This window comes from Zootoca vivipara, chromosome 8, assembly GCF_965207765.1.
Source record: "Zootoca vivipara chromosome 8, rZooViv2.hap1.1, whole genome shotgun sequence".
Taxonomy (NCBI): Eukaryota; Metazoa; Chordata; class Lepidosauria; order Squamata; family Lacertidae; genus Zootoca; species Zootoca vivipara.
The window spans coordinates 32,024,681-32,048,935 of record NC_142591.1 but is presented as its reverse complement, the minus strand read 5'-3'; the positions used below and the strand labels follow the sequence as shown (position 1 = coordinate 32,048,935).

At 38.8% G+C, this 24,255-nt stretch overlaps 1 protein-coding gene across 4 annotated transcripts in view; it reads left to right on the top strand.

Annotated features, from left to right (window-relative positions):
• Positions 1-24,255, top strand: part of ATP9B (ATPase phospholipid transporting 9B) — a 123,184-nt gene that overhangs the window by 6,768 nt on the left and 92,161 nt on the right. The window contains exons 2-5 of one of the 4 annotated variants that reach the window (XM_060277933.2): positions 4,008-4,181; positions 13,717-13,867; positions 19,596-19,660; positions 21,512-21,598. In XM_060277933.2, coding sequence (XP_060133916.2) covers positions 21,562-21,598 — 37 coding nt within the window. In that variant the 5' untranslated portion in view covers positions 4,008-4,181; positions 13,717-13,867; positions 19,596-19,660; positions 21,512-21,561. Of the gene's footprint in view, positions 1-4,007; positions 4,182-13,716; positions 13,868-19,546; positions 19,661-21,489; positions 21,599-24,255 lie in introns of all 4 variants that reach the window. The other 3 variants (XM_060277931.2, XM_060277932.2, XM_035126215.3) reach the window with 3 other exon arrangements.

Sequence of the window (24,255 nt, the reverse complement as noted above, 5' to 3'; positions counted from 1 at the left end):
CATGACTAAACAACAACAACATCATGTGATATTTGAGAAGATAGACATAAAGAGAATTGTTTAGCATGATGTTGGTGTAATCTGCCAAGATTTCAAAGTAGGCTGCTGTAATTAAACCAAAGAAATTGTCAAGGCAATCTGGACTAGAGGGTAATTGCATGTGGAAGGGGATATATTCATTATATGGTTATCCCTTGCCGCCTTAATGGCCAATCAGATGCATAAGAGAAGCCCAGAACTAGGATATCACAAGAACTCGGGCCAGAAAGGATAATTTCAAAAAATCTTCACAAAGTTTTATTCAGGATAACTTCCAGTGAACATCAACATCAGGACAAGGCCCTGTTTCGATGATTCTTCATCAGCGAGGTTTCTCAGGTCTAAGTGTACCAAGTATGTTTGCTTTGCTCAGTGTCCTGCAGAACTAGGATATCAGCAAAATAGACCTCTTCCACTGTTGTTCCCTAGTGAATGACATTGCTTCTGATCTTGGAGGCAGCATATAGTCACTGCTGTATTACTAGTGGCTGTTGATAGGCTTACTTCTCCTTGAATTTATCTAATACTGTATCCTTTTAAAACATCTGTGTTGGTGGCCATCACCACACCATGTGCTGTCAAATTCTATAATTTTAACACTGCACCTCATGAAAAAGTGCTTTCTCTTGTCTTTCCTAAATCTTTCCTAAATCAACCATTAAGCTTCATTGGGCTGTAATATTATGACACAGTAAGAAAAAACTCTGTCCACTTTGTCGACTTCATGCATAATTTTACACACACATGCTTTTTCAGATACTCCCCTGATTCTCTGGAACAGCACATAAGGAAGAGGGACTTGGTTAATATTGCCTCTCTCTTACTTCCTAGCAGATCACTTCATGGGCAATGAGTTGTGTTCACAGCAAGTCTGACTCAATCCTGTGGAATTTTCCTTTTTCACTACTGCACAGAATTCTGCTGTAATGACAATGTGTCATTTTTGTTGCACAAACCTCCACAACCCAAGATCTTTTTCCTGGTCATTTGCTGCCAGCTCAGTGTATGTTACACAATGATATGGGGTGAAAAAATTCCATCCTCTATTTTTCTGCATAAAATGTTGCATTTCAAAAGTTCATTAATACTGTAACAATGTCAGTTCCAAATAAATAATAGGAAAGCTTGGCAGTTTCATAGTTTTTAGCTTTTTGATTAGATGCAAATAAAATAAACTTGCTAAATTAGATTATTCTCTAGGCCAGTAGAAAAGTTTTCCAAGCAAACTCAGCATTTTCCAATTCAACTTACCTTATGCAAATTAATTCAATTCATTTTTAAAATAAATCTCACAACACTTATGTGACAGTTTTTTGCCCCACTGTGCATCACTTTGTACTTAATTACAGTAAACTGCTTTTACCATTTTAATGCTCATTCATACAGTTTGACTCTTTGCATCTCCCCCTTGTATAGTTTGGTGTCATCAGTAAACTTATCATACAGTATCTCTGTTCAACCCTAACTCTGATACAGCGACCCACTTCTTTGTGGCTGAGAATTAAACCTTAAGTGCCAATTCTCTCCAGAATTCCAGCAGCTAGTATAATAGTTTCTCATTGATTAAAAGAACCAAGGAGAAGATTGGACTTGAAGAATGCTTCCACTATAAGTAGTGACTCTAAAGCAGCATATTATTCAGAACTAAACTGCCAGAAATTTTGAGAAGCAATGGGAGAGAATTGTGACGACTTGCCAGTTCACCATGAATTAAACATTAGGAATAATGCACGAAGAAACTTCGAGTTTTGCTTGACTGCTAAGGGTTTCCATATTTGACTGTCATTCTGAATGCCTTGAAAAATGGAGGGGTAGGACTGTTACAATAGCTCCTTCATGATAGTGTATGTGCAGAGGCATATTTTGGTTTGCTGATGTTTACGTAGTTTGTGTAGTGGTAATATAAAAGAAAACAATTTTTTAAAATATAGATATGATTTAAGCAGTAGACAGTAAATTGCAATTGGCACTTAATGAACTCATTTGGTTACTGTTCCTTTGAAAAGCCATCAAAGTTTGAAGAGAGCATGGTATTATTTTCACAGCAGATATTTATATAAAAGTTAATTTTGAAGTACATATTGTAATCTCTTTTCTCCTAGTTTCTTTTTTCTTTTTTTGGTTAGAACTTGTTTAATATTAATGTTCTTTTTCTTTTGGAAGCCATTTTTTCTCCAGATACCTGTCTTGTATCTGATTTAGTAACACCAGTGCGGTGTTGTGCATACTTACTTATGTGGCTTTCAGAGCTTTATTTTATAAAACGTTTCTAGCATTATACTTAATTGGTTTGTCACTCATGGTAAACTAGCACAATTCAGTGTACATGGCACTAGATCACAAAGAAAGTGAGATTTCTCCCTATGAAAAATCCATTATTCATCATTGCATTGTTTTTAAATACTATGGTAAAAATTCTAACACAATAGGAAAATTGCTTTTTGGAGAAGAATAAATTGTTTGCCAGTTCAGGGGCTGCATTTTGAAGTCAAGTTACTAAACATTATGCTTATTTGTTATCTTAGTAGTTGGCACACTTGTAGAGTTAACACCACAGTTATTGATTTTAAAATATTTTTGAGAAAACATGTTTTTATAAGAGGTATGAATAAATTTCATTCTTTAACTCCTGAGATGATGAAAAGAAATGCTTTTAGTTTACTAGTGAATAGAAATATGTAATTTTTGACAAAGATGGGTGTACCCTGTTTCATTGTTGTGCAATGAAGGATTTTGATTTTCTCTCTCCCCACCCCCCACCCCCCGCCCAGATTGAACAGTCAGGCATATATTTCTCAGTCTTAGAACTTTGTTTTAACAGCAATTGTGTCATGATTTTTCATTTTGAATTATGTTGAGAAAAGTATCCTATTAATGTGGTCCATTAGCCATTTTAACACTAACAAGTGTAAAGGAATGCCATGAGATATATATATCATTGCTTATATGTGCCTGGTTCCATATAATGCTAGCCCATGGTTGTTCAGCTAACCACAGGTTGTCCACAAATGATCAAACAAACAATGACCAGGGTTGTTTTGTTTTCCTGCTGCTCTTGCCTCATAACTTTGTAGCTTAGCAAGCACCTGAGGTTGAGTGACCAAACTAAACATGGTTAAGGAAGAGTTTTGGGTCAGCAAGTAATGCCAGAGTTCAATGCCACAGATCCAGAAGTACCAACAGCAGCACGTGGTTTCCCCACCATAAAATTTGACACTTGTATGATGCCAAACAAAGGGAGGGCAGTGGTTCTGCTCTCTTCAGTTCATAATGACACAGCAATCGCAGAGCAGAATTCCAAGCATGAGTTCATTTTTTATTATAATAAAAACTCATGATTAGATGGTCTCCACACATGCTTCCAAATGCATGATCAAGTTACGGTCAGTGGTCGTTTTTCCAAATATGGTGGACATTGGCTGCTTGAATGTCTTTTATTGTTTGCAAGACAGTGGCCACTGGTGTGAACATCCCCAAAGACACCTTCTCCTAGAAGGCCTAGCTCTGGAGAAATTCTGGACTGAAGTGTATGCACACAGATGGCTTATATGGGATATCAAGACAGACAGCCTCAAAACTGGTATGAGCTGCTGAGATTGACACCAGTAAAAGAGAAAGGTCTTATCCAGGGCTTTTTTCAGCTGGAACTCACCAGAACTCAGTTCTGACACCTCTCAGGTCCTCTCAGTCAAACTATGGTTTAGCTCCTGGTAGTGTGCTTTAGCTTCAGGAGCAGGGTAGGATCAAAGTGGCTGCAGTTTTCTAACTATACCAGTGCACTTGCTCATTCATGCTTAACTATTATTTGGCTTAGTGTGTGCAGACAAGGCCATTGTGTGTTTATATATTAAGAATGCTTTGAATGCATGCTATATATACATAGCAGCTAAAAAGAATATTATCAATTATTTGGCGTTAGTCCAATGTTTTCATTTATTTATTTATTTATTTATTTACAAAATCAATAGGTACCAAGTAGAAGACGAGTCATCGCATTTGGATGAAATGCCCCTAATGATGTCTGAAGAAGGGTTTGAAAACGATGAAAGCGATTACCATACTTTGCCAAGGGCCAGAATTTTTCAGAGAAAACGAGGTTTAGAATGGTTTGTCTGCGGTGGATGGAAATTTCTTTGTACCAGGTTTGTTGCTGTTTTTCTTTTATTGTGATAGCTTTATTTCTGTCTTGTAGTTTAAGTAAATCCAGAGTGATTTGTAACATAGAAAGTATTTTAAAGCAAAAATCATTATATTTGAGAAAGAAAAATATTTGAAAATTAAGAAATATGCAATTATGTGCCACCATGGAGTTTACTGTGGAGGACGGGTTTGAATTGAAGTGGTGGAAGCAAACCCCAAAACACTTTTTTCTACCCCCTTAGTATTCCTTGTGGGGTGGGGAGGAATTAAGGAATGCAGATAATCTTTTGCCTTCGTTCTTCCTTCATCCCTGAAGCTGTCACTGGAGGAAAGAGTGACTTTGTGCCAGAAGTTATGTGATCTCTGAAGCTAATTCTTCCTAGTCTCCCTCTACTTGGCTTCTGTCAAGTCCTAAGGTGGTTCCTAAGCAGAGCAATTTCAGCTCAAAGAGCATGTGCGAAGATGTGTACTTCTACTGAGCCTTTCTCCTCTCCCCCAGGTTACTGTGGGAGAGTGTAATTTCTGTTTCACCATGAGGCAAGTGGGGTGGGGAGGGGGATTCTGGAAACCGCCATTGGGGAGAGACCATGATGAGTGGACAAAGATTGCTGCTCTTTGTCCCAAGTTTATGTAAATACAGTGGTACTTCGGTTTAAGAACAGCCCTGTTTACAAATGATTTGGTTTACGAATTCTGCAAAACCGGAAGTAGTGTCCCGGTTTGCGAACTTTACCTCGGTCTAAGAACGGAATCCGAATGGTGGAAGGGCACCGGTGGTGGTGGGCCTCAAAATATGATTTCCCATTGTTCTTTGGCTCATCAGTGATGGCTGTTGTGATCATTTCATTACTGTCAATACAGTAACATTTTATTCTCCTGCTTTATTCTTTGTACCTGGCTGCTGACACTGCCCATCCTCTCCAAATAGTTTGCCAAAAGGTCCTTTTTCCTAGAGCGTATTGTCCTTACAAAGTTTCATTAGTTTAGGAATTAGAATGGGCAAAAATCCCATTTGGAGGCCTCATTCCTAACTTATTTTTTATGACCTGGAAAGAGAGATGGTAGTACCCTTTCAATGATGTTCCCGAGAGCCTTAACACTAATTCACTAACGGTGGGTAATATCTTGAGGTGATTGATGTTGGTGAAGGGGGAAACGTAAATTCATTAACTGATGATAAGTTAACATTTCAGCTTTAAAGGTTAAAAAGTACATGTAACTGATGACTCTAGAGTGAATACAAGTTAGAATTATCTCCCAGTACTCTGCTGTCATTTATAAACCTCTTGTGTTGAACTCTCATGCTTGACTTTAGCAGAGTCTCTTGAGGAAATTAGTCTTGCATTGTCAGAGCTCTCTCATGTTAGACTTATATTAAACACACTTTTTCACAATAAAATTTGCCGTAATTAGTAATGTGCTGAAGATTTGTACATTTGCATGTGCTCAAAATTGCAACCATAGTCTTTAGCTTTGGGTGCCCCCCACATTTTTTCAGGTACTTGTATATAATCTATTGACTTTTACATTTCTCTTTGGGGGAGGCTATATAGAACTATTAAATGAAAACACCATTGATCAATTTAGTTTGCTTTGTCATATATATACTTCAGCTACAGTGCTGACAGTAATGAAATGCTGTAATGAGAATGACGTAGATGGTAGAGCTAGGTATAGTATACTAGGTTTGGGGTTTTAGAAACTATGCTAAGGACAAAGATCAGTATATTTCTTATACCCAATAATCTGCTGCTACCCTGCGCAATTTCTGAGGACTACTTGGAAGAAGCTGCATGTCTTGTTGATGGAGCTTGAGCCAGCACTTAAAAGTGTTGTCATTCACCAACCATAGGGTTAATGGAAAGTTAGTTACAAACTGGAATGTACACAGACATCTACTGCATATACACTCTACATTACAAACCCCTCTCTGAAATGAACATAACAAATGATCATGTACACCAGCCTATCTCAGCTGGTACCCTCCATGTTTCAGACTACATCTGCCCAGCTAGTTGAGAGGCAGGGAGCCTCATTAAAGGTTTTACAAGTGATGGCAGGACATAATGCAAATCATGATGTGTTAATTCTTTGACCACATCTATAATTCTAATATAGTCTTCTTTTGCAGTACTACTATTTGTCTTTTACATGTAGAAGAAGCAGAACATCACTGTCCACTTGCTCATGGATAACCCTGGCTCTGTTGCTTCAGGAACTGTGATTAAAGTGTTAGCAAGGGTGCTGATTCTGAGAACCAAATGGCTCACATGATACAATACATTATACAAAAAAACCAGTTATTAATATAGTTTCTGAAAGTAGCTAAATATATAGCTCTTCTGAATTTTGAAGCCCGATGTCTAGGGCTTCTGATGCTGATGTCATAATGTTGTCTAGACGCGAACCAAATCAGCCATCTTTACTTCTAGAAGTTTCAATATTGCACTTCAGCTTTCATTAAGCTTTGTTTAAAAGTTGGGAGCTGAGCTGCTGTTTATTATTATTATTAGAATCAGTTGGGGTCTGAATCTATCATGCAAATCTGTGTGATCCGTGCACTATTTTGTCATGCTGCATGTGTTGTGTGTTGGGCCTAGGCCAGTCTCATCTAAAGGCTTGAAATAAACAGTTAGGCCGCCTTCTCTAGTTTTGGCAAAGCCTTGTAGCATTGCCTTCTATTCTATTCAGTGATCTAAAGCAAAATACGTGCTCTTTTGAAGAGCATTCATCACCTAGGAAAGACTGAGCTGAGCAGTTATGCAGATATCTTGTAGCTCTGCTAGGACATGTCCCTTACTAAATTGAACTGTATCTCTTGAACTCTGTGTCAGAATCTCTTGTGCAGCACTGTTACACGAGTTATGTCGTTTTAGAAATATTTCCTCTCTATAGTAGCCCATTCTTATTGTGAACAGTGAATTTATTATATCCAGCTTTTTCATGTACCCAAGTACAGAGATGGAACCATACATTCAGGATTTAACATTTACCTGGGAGTAATTGAAGTCAGTTGTATGTACAGGCCACTCTCAACTCTTATATTGCAAAGATAGTGCGTAAAGCCAAAATTGTTTCAGTTCTTTTGCAAAGTGCGTAAAGCTGAATGCACACAAGTTAAATGTGCATAAGTTGCGAGTTACCTGTACAACTGAGTAGACACGTTATAAGGACAGCACTGTTAAAGATGTTGAGTCCATGGAATGTATCCATGGACACATTATAAGGATTATAAGCTTAACAGACTTTGCTAAACTTCAGTTTTCCTCTAGATTTTTTAAATTATAGAATTGCTTGCATTTTAAAACTGTCAATAGCATCGGTATAAAAAAATGAGAATATTTAAACTACTTTTCCTCAAATATCTTAAATCTGAGGCTATACCACCTATAAATGAAGGAACATTCTGCCCAAATTTCATAGAATCATAGAATCATAGAATCATAGAGTTGGAAGAGACCACAAGGGCCATCCAGTCCAACCCCCTGCCAAGCAGGAAACACCATCAAAGCATTCCTGACAGATGGCTGTCAAGCCTCTGCTTAAAGACCTCCAAAGAAGGAGACTCCACCACACTCCTTGGCAGCAAATTCCACTGCCGAACAGCTCTTACTGTCAGGAAGTTCTTCCTAATGTTTAGGTGGAATTTTCTTTCTTGTAGTTTGAACCCGTTGCTCCGTGTCCGCTTCTCTGGAGCAGCAGAAAACAACCTTTCTCCCTCCTTTATATGACATCCTTTTATATATTTGAACATGGTTATCATATCACCCCTTAACCTTCTCTTCTCCAGGCTAAACATACCCAGCTCCCTAAGCCGTTCCTCATAAGGCATCGTTTCCAGGCCTTTGACCATTTTGGTTGCCCTCTTCTGGACACGTTCCAGCTTATCAGTATCCTTCTTGAACTGTGGTGCCCAGAACTGGACACAATACTCCAGGTGAGGTCTGACCAGAGCAGAATACAGTGGTACTATTACTTCCCTTGATCTAGATGCTATACTCCTATTGATGCAGCCCAGAATTGCATTGGCTTTTTTAGCTGCTGCATCACACTGCTGACTCATGTCAAGTTTGTGGTCAACCAAAACTCCTAGATCCTTTTCACATGTACTGCTCTCAAGCCAGGTGTCTCCCATCCTGTATCTGTGCCTTTCATTTTTTTTGCCCAAGTGTAGTACTTTACATTTCTCCTTGTTAAAATTCATCTTGTTTGCTTTGGCCCAGTTGTCTAATCTGTTAAGGTCATTCTGAAGTGTGATCCTGTCCTCTGGGGTGTTAGCCACCCCTCCCAACTTGGTGTCATCTGCAAACTTGCTCAGGATTCCCTCAAGCCCATCATCCAAGTCATTGATAAAGATGTTGAACAAGACTGGGCCCAAGACAGAACCCTGTGGCACCCCACTAGTCACTACTCTCCAGGATGAGGAGGAGCCATTGATGAGCACCCTTTGGGTTCGGTCAGTAATCCAGCTACAAATCCACTGAATGGTAGCATTGTCTAGCCCACATTTTACCAGCTTCTTTACAAGAATATCATGGGGCACCTTGTCAAAGGCCTTGCTGAAATCAAGATAGGCTACATCCACAGCGTTCCCTTCATCTACCAGGCTTGTAATTCTGTCAAAAAATGAGATCAGATTAGTCTGACATGACTTATTTTTCAGGAACCCATGCTGACTTTTAGTGATCACAGAGTTTCTTTCTAGGTGCTCACAGACTGTTTGCTTAATGATCTGCTCTAGAATCTTTCCTGGTATTGATGTCAGGCTGACTGGGCGGTAATTGTTTGGGTCCTCTCTTTTCCCCTTTTTGAAAATAGGGACAACATTTGCCCTCCTCCAGTCTGCTGGAACTTCGCCTGTTCTCCAGGAATTTTCAAAGATTATTGCCAGTGGTTCTGAAATCACCTCTGCCAGTTCTTTTAATACTCTTGGATGTAGTTCATCTGGCCCTGGAGACTTGAATACATCTAAACTAGCCAAGTATTCTTGTACTACCTCCTTACTTATTCTGGGCTGTGTTTCCCCTGCTGAATCATCTGCTCCATATTCTTCAGGTCGGGCGTTGTTTTCTTTCTTGGAGAAGACTGAGGCAAAGAAGGCATTGAGGAGTTCTGCCCTTTCTCTGTCCCCTGTTTGCATTTCACCATCTTCTCCTCTGAGTGACCCCACTGTTTCCTTGTTTTTCCTTTTGCTACGGACATACCCATAAAAGCCCTTTTTGTTGCTTTTAACCTCTCTGGCGAGCCTGAGTTCATTCTGTGCTTTAGCTTTTCTGACTTTGTCTCTACACGTGCTGGCTATATGTTTGAATTCCTCTCTGGAGATTTCCCCCCTTTTCCATTTTTTGTACATATCCCTTTTAAATCTTAACTCAGTCAAAAGTTCTTTAGATAGCCAGCCTGGCTTCTTTAGGCACCTTCCATGTTTCCGTCTCATTGGTATTGCCTGAAGTTGTGCTTTTAATATCTCCCTTTTAACAAACTCCCAACCATCATGAACTCCCTTCCCTTTTAGTATTACTGTCCATGGGATTTCACCCAGCGTTTCCCTAAGTTTTCTGAAGTCGGCTTTCTTAAAGTCTAGAATTTGGACCTTAGTATGCTTGGTTGCTCCTTTCCGCTGGATAATAAACTCCAGAAGAGCATTTATCCATACAGTGTCAAAAACAACAAAATATCAAGCTCTCTCTTCTTTAAGCTTGTTAAGAACAGTAGCTATGTTACCTTTCTCAAAATTGGCAGAATTCCTATGTGCTTGATTTCAGTGATCTGTAATACAATTACCGGTAATGCCTTCAGAAAAATATATTATAACCAATGAATAGTATTCAACTAAGTTTTACTCAGAGTAGACCCATTGAAAGTAATGTACTGTACTTGACTAAGTTAGGTCCATTAATTTCCCTGTGTCTACTCTGAATAAAACTTAATTGAATATGCTATGTTAAGCTTTTGAAAACAGCAACTCATTTTTAGTTGTAATTATTTCTTCCATTTTTAATTTAGACACTCTCTTTTAGCTTGTGAAAGTATAATGCACATAGATCAATACTCTGGAGTTCTTTGGACTAGATTGATTTCTTTCTCATGAGATGTACATTGCAGTTCTCTCCAATATATATATGTGTATATACTCCCAGACACACACACCACTTTGTCCCTGTGAAAATGGTGCAGTTGAACATTTCCATATGAAATAAAGGGGATATCAAATACTCGAATTAATTTGGACTGTAAGATGGCCTGTACACTTTCAGTTAATCTGCAACACATTTGTTGTTCAGAGGCATGGGAAAATGCTGATCTTTTAAGAATGACATGACTACTGTGTCGCTTTAGGCCTGATTATCAAAGCTACCCGTTGAGTTCATTAATTACAGTATGTTTTCTTCGTAGATGTCGTTCTTGCTATTTAGAATTTAATAAAGAATAGCTTATCCTTGGACCAAGTATGCCAATATAGGATCTTTTATTGTATTTTTGATTAAAAAAAGGATCTGAGTAAAAAAAGGTTCTAAGCTTGAAAACAAGAACAAGTGGGAATGGCTGGAAAGATTTTTTAAAAATGTTTTTTAAGTTCAGCTTTTGACTTGGCAGAAGGTATTTCATTGCAAAATAGTAAGATCTATACCAGTTTTGTTCAACAATTGCTGCTATTTTTTTTTAAGTACATCTCTAATCAGTGCCACTAGGGTACTTTTTTGTTTTTAGAAAAAACAATGTTAGTATACAGATTTTTATTACAATAAGAAGTTAAATTTTAACAAAATCTATTATGCGCTCCAGAGTTTTTGTTATCTTTAATTATACTGGAAATATATATATGTGTACACGGGACAAAGATGAGAGAGGTAAGTAGTAAAACAACACAACAGCCTTCTCTCTTGTATTGTTGGTTATAGCAAGTAGGTCCTTGCATCTTTTCTATACAGTAATAGCACATTTAATAAAAAAATTCCAGGGGCTATATAAATTGAAATTGTATGATTTTGTCAAAAATTTTTTTAAAAAATTAGATGGAAAGGAAACTCAATGTATAGTTAGAATGCGAGCAAAAGTATTTGGTTCTCCTGTCCAAAGCATTTAGCTGTTATATTGGGTATCAAGTGATAGTTGTGTCATGGCTGGGTTGATCCAAATTGAATTTGCGTGTCATTTGATACGTTGTCTGTGGTAACAAGAAATTATATTTTGGAAGGGCTTGATAACTTTACTAAACAAATCTATAAATCCATATCCTATGCTGACCTAGCTGTGTCTGTCGGCCTATGCAGTGCAACACCGTTCCAGGCCAGTGGTGGTGGTGAGGACTGTTGCCATCATCATCGATAGAAATTCAAACTCCCTCGCAGTGAGACCAATCCACACTGTTCTTGAGTTCAAGGAATTGTTTGTGGTCTTGGATCAGAACAGGGATGATCATCCGCCCTGCTACACTACAGCCTTCTAGGCTGAGCTGGCAGAAGTAGTCTTGGATGTGGTGTTTGGGAATTCAGAAGTTCGGGGGGGGGGCAGTTTGGGAGAGGGCATTCTGTCTTAAGATGTGCAATTCCTTGTCCACATATGTGAAACTGGCACCTTTGTTGTGTAGTATTCATCATATGCTGAAGGCACACCTCCTTCATTCTGGCCTTTGACACTTTTGATATATATTTTAGGACCCACCCTATCCTTTTTATTGTAATCTGCTTTAACTGTTTTTAATATACCGTATCAGCCCAAATATAAGCCACTCCATTCTTCGCTGCTCCTGTGGGGGGAGCCACGCTGCATTGCCGGTAGCCTTTCCCCTTCCTCACTCTCTCCCTTCCCGGGCCTTGGGGGAGAGGACGAGGGACTATGCACAGGACAGACACTGCTGCCGCACTCCTGGTGCTGTTTGCCCCGTGCTCCCGGCTGCATACCATAAGATTGTGAATATAAGCCGCACTTTTAACTTTTCACGGTCGGAATTTGGGGAAAAAGTGAGGCTGATATTCAGGCCAATACGGTATATATTTTTAATTGTTGCAACTCACCCTAGGACCTTATGGTGAATGTCGGATAAGAAATATTAACGGCAACCTCATAATCCAAAGTTTTTTTAATGCTCTTTAAGCAATAGGTCTCATTACTACCCTTTGTTAGCAATAGTAAATGTTTTATTTCTAAACTCAATACTAACCTTAGATTATTTCTTCCAAATGTTTCTCTGAATGTAACAATGTATGCTTTGACTTGCACAGAGAAGCCTTTGTTACTATTCTGTTTTGTGGGCAAAAGGCACATGATCGCAAAAGGCATGCAGCAGCCTCTGTATACCAACTGATGGGGATTTCTGCTTCAGATGGACACAGGCTTGCTGATACCCACGTCTTGAAAGTATTGAATCCTATTTGCTTGCAATAAATACTTAAAATTGAATTGTCAAAATCTATAATTATTTCCATCAGTGGAGACCTCATTGCATCTGAGGGCTTAAAGTGTACTTATCTCTAGGTGCCAATCAGTCCTTTATCACAGGCATCACCACTGTTTAGCAGTGCCAAACTTTGTTCAAACATATGTAATTTGTTTGCTAAGCTGACGAAGATTTTGGCACCTGCCTAAGAGGGGAGGAATAGTTGTTACCCGAGTCAGCCTTTCAATTCATGAATGATTCTTCACTCAAACTACCGTGTTTCTCCGAAAATAAGACACCATCTTATATTTATTTTTCCTCAAAGAAACACACTATGGCTTATTTTCAGGGGATGTCCTATTTTTCCCACTCCTCCTGCTGCGGCCAGCATTGCTGCTGCGCCTATCACTATGTCTTATTTTCGGGGTATGGCTTATATTCCTTGAATGCTTAAAAATCCTGCTACGACTTATTTTATGGCTACGCCTTATTTTCGGAGAAACAGGGTATTCTGTTTTGTAATTGAAAGCACAAAGAGATGTTGAAAGTCTTTAATTCCTGTTTTTGTATTATTAAGAATTAAAATTAATCAGACAAAACTGAATAATTCACATATTAAAATCTATAGTGGTGCATCAAAGCCATAAAGCAGCTCTTTTCTATATAGATTATGACCACCAGGTCAGCTTTTATAAGCATATAGGTGCTACATTTGATCCTGTGGTGTTCTTTAAAAAATTATAATGCATACTCTGTCCACTATAGCTGCTGGCCGAATTGCAAAGTGCCACATATATATACAGTGGCATTTCAGCTTTCCTCTGCTGATGGCAGCAGCCCACTCTGAGAAGCTTTCCTGGAAGGTCAGGAGCCCTTTGAAGCATATTTGAGGTGCTATTGGGAGTGCATGGGATGGGGGAGGGAAAGCCTAGAAAAATAGTGCCAGAGATAAAATACATCCTTTCCCTAGGTTTGTTGCTGAACTCAGTAAAAACCAAGCTTTGTGCCCTTTAATTTAGGAACTGCTTTTCAGTCAACTTGGTTAAGGCAGTAGTTGCATTGAGTTACTTTCTTTAAGAACCACTGGTTTCATTTTAGCAAGCTGAATATACTACAGTATACTGACAATTAAAGCATAGCTTTCTTTTTCCTTGCAGTTGCTGTGATTGGCTCATAAACATTTGTCGGAGAAAGAAAGAACTCAAAGCACGCACAGTATGGCTTGGATGTCCTGAAAAATGTGAAGAAAAATATCCAAGAAATGCTATAAAAAATCAAAAATACAATATCTTTACATTTATACCTGGGGTAAGGCTACTAATGATTCCTTAAAGGTGGGCTTAGTTTATGTCCCTTATAAATTGTCTGTCTTAGAATATTTTAAAACAAATAATTTGAATGATAAGTTGTGCAATCATTTCATGCTTATTTGAAGTTCAGGCATTCCTCTTTTCCCACTGAGAAATGTGCTTGTCGGTTAAAGTGATTAGTGGGATCTGTGATTATTACCTGTGAGGAATAGAGACTGGCAAATTATTTTTTAGGTATTGTTTTTATTTGTCTACCACCCTTCATCCAAAGATAACAGGTATATATTTTCTTTAAACAAAAACAAAGGCACAATAAAACATTTGGGGGAAAGCAATAAAACAGCACAACCAGATAACGCCCAACAATATATATAGTCAGTCTTCTAAAGCAGTGGTCCATATTATTTCTGGGCCTGTGGGCACATCTGGAATTTTCAAAAAGTTGCCATTCTGAGCTTGAACTGTCACAAATTGTAGGGAGTGCCCTCTCCTCATTCCCACTACATGCATGTGTTTCTTGGGCGCTGAGAGGGATGCAAGCTGGGAGGAGGAATGCCCCAGACAGACCCCCAGAGATTAGGAGGAAAAAAGGCAAACACAGACCTCCAGACCCTGGGGAGGGGAAACAAACATTGAAACCCAGAGAAGAAAGGAGAAACAAAGCAAGGAAGAGACACACAGAAAAGATGGGAGGAAACAACTATACTCACCCCATACACTCTGACACATACTCCCTTTCTTTTCTTTTTTTACCCTGCCCCATCTGATTGGCTGCTCCATTCTTCCTTTCTCTCTCCATACCCCCTGGGTCTCACATCTCCTACCCCTTACCTTTTCTTAAAAAAAATGTTTCCCCTCCCAAGTTTTCTGTTGGAGGGCCAATCTTGGCATGGGAGGCTAGTGAGCTGAAAGAGGAAATACAAAAAAAACCCATCTTAACTGTAATTTTTCAAACTGATATCTGCTGACTTCCAAGGTGTATGGGGTGGGGGAAGCTAGCCTCATTGGGCACACCAGTTCTAAGACATGACTTTATGACATGATCCAGACAAAGTTAAGCATGTTTATGTTTCATTGATTTTAGTAAGGTAGATAAGCATATGATTAAATCTCCCAGCAAAGACAAAAAATAGTTCTAATAGTTTTATTAGATTGGTCCTACAGGTTTTGGGTGATTTAAAATACCTGTTAATGAATATTTTTAATCTTATGCTTCAGGATAGGTACATGTAAAATGACCTCTTAGTAAAATGTGTGTCAGATTTGAGAGCCAGTGTGGTGTAGTGGTTAAGAGCGGTAGACTCGAATCTGGGAAACCGGGTTTGCGTCTCCGCTCCTCCACATGCAGCTGCTGGGTGACCTTGGGCTAGTCACACTTCTCTCAGCCCCACTCACTTCACAGAGTGTTTGTTGTGGGGGAGGAAGGGAAAGGAGAATGTTAGCCATTTTGAGACTCCTTCGGGTATCAAATCCAAACTCTTCTTCTTCTTGAAGGCTGTATAAACTTGACTTCAAATTGTTCCCTTGCTGGAAGCATTGCATTGCATTGTATGTACCTTCAGGTCGAAGTAAACACAATCAAGAGTAGAAAAAGACCCGTCTGTAGGCTACAATCCTATGCTACTTTATTTGGAAGTGAGCTCCTGTGACCTCAGTAATATTGACTTCTGAGTAGACCTGTTTAGGATTGTCTCGTTAACAATTTTTGTGCAAAACACAAAGGGTGAAGTGTAGAGAAGTGAGATTGCTTCATGTGTTCATTTTTTTAATTGGGCAAACTTGTGGCTTGTATACATTAATGCTATATATGAACACGTATTTAGTATTTGGTTATCGGCTAAGGGACATAGGTGGCGCTGTGGGTTAAACCACAGAGCCTAGGGCTTGCTGATCAGAAGGTCGGCGGTTCGAATCGCTGCGACAGGGTGAGCTCCCATTACTTGGTCCCAGCTCCTGCCAACCTAGCAGTTCGAAAGGACCTCAAAGTGCAAGTAGATAAATAGGTACTGCTACAGCGAGAAGGTAAACGGCGTTTCCGTGTGCTGCTCTGGTTTGCCAGAAGCGGCTTTGTCATGCTGGCCACATGACCTGGAAGCTGTACGCCAGCTCCCTCGGCCAATAATGTGAGATGAGTGCCGCAACCCCAGAGTCGGTCACGACTGGACCTAATGGTCAGGGGTCCCTTTACCTTTATCTTTAATCGGCTATTAAGTATAAAATGTGAATAACAAAGCAGGGCTAAAATCCATATACATATTCTTTACTCACATTCATTCATTCCTTATCCAAGAATTTTAAAAGAGTTAATATTGCCTTTTTGCAGTTTTAAAGCTGTGTATTACCATAGTGGCACTAAATTGTGCATTAATGAGAGAGGGATAAATATTTTCCCTTATTTTGAGCTCACAAGGAAACCAACCTCCTATTTTTGTTTTTTTGTTTTTCACATCTCTGTTGAAATGTTCCTCGCAGAGTGTTGACTTTAAATGCAGAATAAGTGGTTGGAAAGTTAATTCCCCAGTATGGCTAGTGGTACAAATTACAAAAACACCCATAAATGTAGCAATTGTTTTTTTGTAAGAAACCTTTATACGGTGTTGGCTATTATGTGTTTTATAGGCATATAACAAAACCCTGTATTAACTAAATCCAGTTTAAAATAATGTTCTGTCTCTTCAGATTTTCTTTTGGCTTATTATGGTTTTCAAGATGCAGAATTCTTTTCAACACTGACAATAATAATTTGTTGTAATACATTTTGTGCAAATCACAAAAGGGCACAGTTTGGCTTTATTTTTTTGTTCTTTGACTGATTTCAGTAAATTCTATGACTTTAGCATTGATTCTTTGGATAGCCAGCCTTGTTAGTTTCTAATTTAATATTTGACTGAAAAGTAACTCTTGAGGGAGAGGTGTTTCAATGAGTGTGAAATAAACAGGCCATTATATACTGTGCCTTTTTCCACAGTAATAAATTATCTTGTTGGTTACTTGTTGACAAGAATGCTGCGTCTTTCAATTCTTAATTTCAGTAAGAATGCAGATTTTTGTAAACCTTGTGCATTGGTTTCCCCCCTCTCTCCTTCCACTCCCCCTAACCCACCAACATTATTCAGCTAGCTGGCACATGCATGGATATTACTTATAACCCCTTCTTTATTAAAAAGAAAAAAAGTGAGTCCATAATGTGGACTCCATAATGTGTTTTCTTTTCAGAGTATTAATGTCAACTGCTTTCATGCAGACAAATATTTTCATATTCATTGCATGAAACCAAAATTTTCTCTATTTACACTGAACGTTTTCCTAAAGGTCATTAAGTATACATTTAGACATTGATTACTGTAGTTAAATGCACAATGTGTGTTTCAGGGGTTTAGGCAGAGTCCTGATGCCTTCAAAGATCAGCCATGATTTGTGAACACCTGTTGGCACAGCATAGTCCAGATGCATTATTAGTCTTGGAATATTTTTTCTTAAACTTTTCCTTAGGAAATGGAATAGTTTGAAAGCGTTTTGTAATTGCACAGTTGGAATCCTATTCTGGCTTTAGTATGAATGCAAATTACTGAGCTATTAATTGATACTAACTGGGATTTTAAATTAATTAGTGGTGAGGGAGGAAATATTGTTACCCTGCTGAGATTAATTTATATAAGAATTTAAACATTCTAGAACAGAATAATCAAGTTTCATTGTAAATATAAACACAGTATTTCTTAGCGTACCTCTTAGCATTTGTACACATTCTTGTAAATCAGTAATAACTGCTAAACCAATTGAATTTCCTTGTATTGAAATTTCCATAATATGTTGGTTTGTCTGGAGCTTACATTTGAATGCACCGTGTTTGCATTCTACCCACATGCAGACTTTGGGGTAACATTCTTTATTTTCATGTTAAAAAAGAAAATGTATTTAAACATAAATAAATTACAATATTAACATTTTCCCCTTAGGGAGAGTAGCTAGGAATAATAGTAGAGTGACAGGTTATATCAGGCATCCCCAAACTGCGGCCCTCCAGATGTTTTGGCCTTCAACTCCCATGATCCCTAGCTAACAGGGCCAGTTGTTGGGAAAGATGGGAACTGTAGTCCAAAACATCTGGAGGGCCAAAGTTTGGGAATGCCTGGGTTATATTATGCTGATTTTATTGTATGGTACAATCCAGAGCAACTATTTTGTATCACTTTGATTATATGCATACTGTTTCCTCTTATAACTCTTTTTGGAAAGTTATGTACTTTCCTTTTCTGTATTCATTATTCTTGTTCCTAATGGCTAGACAATACTGGAGTTGTTCTTTTATCACAGTTGTTATTGAATTACCAGACCTTTAGAAGGCATCTCAAGGCAGCCCTGTTTAGGGAAGCTTTTAATGTTTGATGGATTTCTGTATTTTAATGTTTCGTTGGAAGCCGCCCAGAGGGGCTGGGGGAACCCGGCCAGATGGGCGGGGTATAAATAATAAATTATATAAATTATTATTATTATTATTATTATTATTATTATTATTATTATAGCTCACACCTCATTTTGGCCATGAATTTAGAGAACAATAACCAAATCACTAAAAAGGGACGCGGGTGGCGCTGTGGGTTAAACCACAGAGCCTAGGGCTTGCCAATCAGAAGGTCAGCGGTTCGAATCCCCGCGACGGGGTGAGCTCCCGTTACTTGGTCCCAGCTCCTGCCCACCTAGCAGTTCGAAAGCACTTCAAAGTGCAAGTAGATAAATAGGTACTACTCCGGCAGGAAGGTAAATGGCATTTCTATGCACTGCTCTGGTTTGCCAGAAGCAGCTTTGTCATGCTGGCCACATGACCTGGAAGCTGTACGCCGTACGCAGGCTCCCTTGGCCAATAGAGCAAGATGAGCGCCACAACCCCAGAGTCGGTCACGACTGGACCTAATGGTCAGGGGTCCCTTTACCTTTACCTTTAACGAAATCACTGTTTTCTTAGCTTAGTTCCCCATCTGTATTATGGAGATAAAACTGAAGTATCTTTTATAAGCTCAAACATTTTTTGAGGATGAGTAGCATTGGCCTCTCCTACATGCACAGCATGCTTCTGTTTTAATTTTGAAATTATACTTCTAAAGCTATAAAAGTATGCTATGGCTCACACGGTCACCCAACCTTCCTCGTGTGCTAGTTTTGTTTAACAAAATATCTAGCCTGAAAACGATTCTTAGCAAAGCTTGCTGACTGATTCCATTAGTAACCACCAAACACTTACCCCCCGTTGCTAAATTACAGGGCACCCCTTATCAGTGTCTGGGCTCCTGTAAAGGATACCCTCCTCTACATGCTTGGACTCTGCTTATAAGCTTGTTGTATTGCTATGTATTGCTAAGATAATACATGTTTAGTCTTATGAACATTCTGTAGTGCTACAATAAATGCTAGAGACTATTATGCCTATATTGTGGATGAAATTTATATTTTATATTGGAATAGTCATCATCATTAAATATTCATGTTACTATTGATTGATTTTTCTGTGACAGTAGAGATTGTTCAAGCCATGTTGAAAGCAGCACTCAAAAAAGGGGGGGAGCAATTATCGAGTATAATTGTGATTAAAGTTCCTGTTACATAAAAAAAGTTTCTGCATACTGGAAATGTTTTTGAAAGCACCATTTCCTGGTTTTTCTTTTTCTTTCACTTTTAGGTTTTATATGAACAATTCAAGTTTTTCTTGAATCTTTATTTTCTCGTAGTCTCCTGCTCACAGTTCGTACCAGCGCTGAAAATAGGCTACCTCTACACCTATTGGGCTCCTCTGGTAATCAAAAATGCTATACAACTATATATATATATATTTCTTTTATAAGCTTGTGTGCACATGACCAGTGGTGGCCAGTGTGGTTGTATAGAACTGTCTCCTAATGCTGATGGCATGGCAGCTTACCTGGAAAGAGCAGTGGCAGTGATGTTGGATCTCCTGGCAAGAGCACAGGATTGGCTCTACTGGTGTGTTCATGAAGCCCAGCTCTGCCATTGTCCCATCCCAGCCCCTGACAGCAGATTTGGGGGGCGGCTCTGTGGCTCTCTTCCACCACACTAGCCTCAACCATACATGAAAGATGTTCAGTGCAGAAGAAACATTTTCTATTTCTTAATGGTTAAGAGATCAGGAGTATTCTTCTAATTTCCATGCTTCTCCCATTTCTCACTTGAAAGATCTCCCTTCTCTTTTCAGAGTTAGTGTCAAACCACATGGCTTTGAACCAGAAGCTGAAGCCTACTTAGTTTCAGATATTTATGGTTTTGTGCAACATTAACCATAGTTAGTGGGGGATTTTGAATGAGAAAGGAGCAAAGGAGAATATGATCTTGTGAGGAAAGGAGAGAAATGGCAGGGGTACTCCTGGTCTTTTAACAACACTTCACAGATCATGACGTGTTACATCTGAACTGAGTCAGATCAAAAGAGATGTGACTCTCATGTTAAATGGACCTGTGTGTGTCTGTGAAAAGTAAGCACATTTTTAAAAAATTATACTTTTATCTATAATAAAAAGGTACAACTTGTATGTTCTATAATTTAAGAACTACCATCCTATCTATGCTGTCTAAAAACATTGGAAGTATATGGCTATAGCCAGGATATTAGACATTTAATATTTAATTGGCCAAACTTTTTTATAACCACTCCAGAAAAAAATGCTACAAGGTCTACATTTGGCACATAGTCCCTAAGCTGGGTATATCTGATCTACTATATGCAGTTAAAAAACAAATGTTTCAGTACATTTTTGGAAGTAATTGATTCCATGGAACCTACTCTTAAATAACTGAGTTTTGGCTCATTGTAAGTTTTAACCAAAGTCAAGTTACCCATCTTCAAGGCAAAAAGAAAGACTCGTTTTGGAGATTAGTCTTCTCTTGTTACATCTCAACCTTTATTTAAAAGCAAATGTGCTTTTATCATGCACCTCAGCTTCATGTCTTGAAGACCACGGGTTGGTTTAGCTGTAACATCAAAACCATGCTATGGTGTTATGTGCCTGAATCTTTGGGTCATATGCTTTCCCCTCACTTGAGCATGGAATGCCCTTCCTCCTTTCCTGGTTTGAAGCAAGTCATTTTTGGTTTGTGCTTGCTCTCTAAATAAGAATTGAAAACCAGGGTTTGCTCCTGATTTGCAGAGCAAGCACAAACTAAAGCACAAACTAAAGAAGGGGAAACTATGATGTATTGAACCAGGAAAGGAGGGGATGTGTGCCAGTGTGCATTGGCCCTGCCAGCTCTGTTAACACAGCTACACACCCACAGTTTGTTGTTGGCATATGAACCATCCCATTGCCTTTTAGATGTGAATTTATCTGAAAATAGCTTTGAGTGGAGGGTACTATATTTTGTTCTTGTGATGAGAGCCTGTTCAATAATTTCATCACATGTTTTGGAAATGTTTCCAGAAATCATTGGCTATGTCTCAAATTTTCCTCAACTGTTCTGGAATAACCATGACCTTGGCAAAAGGGAAGAAAACACAAAACAAAACTCCAAACAGTCCTACTAAAATGAAATGTAAAGCACTTGCTTTTCTTATATGTGGATTTTAATAGAAATATTTTCCATTTCGGGAAATGTTTGTTATATTTTAAACAGGGATTTGTTTTGGCTGTCACAGTGCTACGAGAGGCAGTTGATGAATTTCGTCGTTACCAACGAGACAAGGAAATGAACTCTCAATTATATAGCAAGCTTACAATAAGAGGTTGGCAAACTTTTTTCCCCTGTGAATCATTAATAGCATTCATATTTTCTGGTCTGTGCGAAGTACTATTTCTTTAAACAAGATCTCCAAATTATGGCCAACCAAAAAAACACAGCCTATTAGCATATACTGTGACCTGTTCGGTGCTTAACAATCTCTGTGTTTGTAATCCTAGGCAGGCAGCAAATAGAAGGTTGCCATATATGGTTGGTGGGTTTCATTCAGTGCAGTGGGTCACAAATTATGCTGGCCTAGTAGATTTTACTGAGGGAAGCTAGCAAGACTACCACTAGCTATAACTTATGAAAATTATATGTTAATCAGTTTCACTTGAATAAGTCATAAGAATATGAGTTCATCACACATAAAATACATATGCCAAAATTCTCTAAAGAGTGCTATATAAATTCTTTTTAAAATGCTGGCATAATAACCCGAAATAAACAATGTATGAATCATGGATTGCATTTAACTCAAAGGTTGTGCATGTCTGCACTAGATTCTTCAAAGATGAAACTATCAAAGGCAAGAGGTTATGTTAAATACAGCATGCATTTCTCTCTTGTGTTGATCTTACTCAAAGAATAAGCAAATATATTTGATAAAACTGCTGAATAGTTTTTATTTGGTGTTTAATATAACAATAATTAACATTCCATTTTCCCTCTGTTATGTATACATTGAAACCATCCATATGCATTAATCCATGGCTAGTCTTTGAAACAAAAATGAGTACTATTAACTAAAACCCTGCTTATAAATTTCCATTAAACGATGCCTTTTGTTGAAGCTTATACTGCTTTGTTTAGTCGTTTAGTCGTGTCCGACTCTTCGTGACCCCATGGACCATAGCACGCCAGGCACTCCTGTCTTGCACTGCCTCCCGCAGTTTGGTCAAACTCATGTTCGTAGCTTCGAGAACACTGTCCAACCATCTTGTCCTCTGTCGTCCCCTTCTCCTAGTGCCCTCAATCTTTCCCAACATCAGGGTCTTTTCCAAGGATTCTTCTCTTCTCATGAGGTGGCCAAAGTATTGGAGCCTCAGCTTCACGATCTTTCCTTCCAGGGAGCACTCAGGGCTGATTTCCTTAAGAATGGATAGGTTTGATCTTCTAGCAGTCCATGGGACTCTCAAGAGTCTCCTCCAGCACCATAATTCAAAAGCATCAATTCTTCGACGATCAGCCTTCTTTATGGTCCAGCTCTCACTTCCATACATACTGCTTATTTTCTTTATTTCATGGCTCCATGTATTGAGTATTCTTTCTGTATGTAGAGATTTTCTATCATCTCTTAATTGTGGCTTGCTTCATTTTTATATTACCATTTAGCCACTTTCTGAAAACCTTGTGATCTCCACAAAGGATAGTTTAGTATTGCAGGGGATTTTGTGGCTCCTAATGGGCCAGTTCAGGGTAGAACACTCATGTAGGCTTGCTCTCCCTCTCTGCATGTTGGAAAACACCCTCTTATACAACCCAGTTGTGCTCATTTGACTAGTAGGGGCAGAATGTGGCTATGGATACCGAGTCAAATATGTATCCAAATGTGCACTCTGTCCATCTGTTGTACATTACTTTCAGCCTCTCTTCCCCTTCTATTCCAACCAGTCACATGGAGCACTGTATGACAATAACTTGTTTGGGGTGAAAGTTGCTACATAGTACTGGCAAGCAGTGCAACTCACCAAAGCATGGCAAGGCAGGGTGCATTGGTCCCGTTGCCTTGGCAATGGTGATGCATTCCCTTTTCCTTTGTTCTGAAATAATAGCAGATGGAGGGAAGAATGACTGCAAATGAGTACAAAGGAATGGAAGGTCACACTTGTTTAAAAACAGCTTTGTTCTCCCTGGAATGGCATCTTTTATAAAACTTTCATAAACTTTCATAATCTTATGATGCATAACAAGGGGAGTTCATGCCTTAGTTCTTAAAAGGCAATGCCAGGAATTCATGTTTTATAGTCCTCTACTTATGCCACCCTTAATGGTTAGGGGTCCCTTTACCTTTACCTTACTTATGCCACCCTTGAAAAGAGAGTATTAACCCCTCTCCGCTCCTTGCCTAGATGCTTGCGAGTTCTCTTCTCCTCTACCCCCAATCAGTCCCGTATAAATATTGTTATTATTTATTGTTATTAGTTATTAAATTTATGTCCCACCTCCCAAGAATCCCTTTGTGCTTTTGTTGTGCATCTGAACTGAGCAAGTTTGTTGATGATGAGAGTTCCATCCTGATCATGTTTCTGGAGAAAACCAGCAGAAGTATGTTTTCCCAATTCCCAGCTCATTTGTGTGCACGCTGTTCTTACTAAGGGTATTGGGTGAAATCTAGTGATGTCTGTCTGACTTGGACAGATGTAGCATGGACAGCATTTCCTCAGTGACCGTGTTTGCATGTACCAATGAGCCAAGAAACTTGGCTTTATAGACCTTACTGTGTATTACCTGCATGCTTGTACATGGAGCCTTACTACTCCTGGTTGCACAAGCAGGTAAGCAAACAGGCAAGGGAGTAGCTTAACATTATGTCCAAACCCAGGATTGTGGTTTGTTTCTCCCTAACAATTAAGATTCATAAACAAGCAACTCTTGGTTTAAGGCTGGCTAGTTCTCATGGCTTGTCATGGTGAAACACGTCATTTGTTCCAGTTCAGA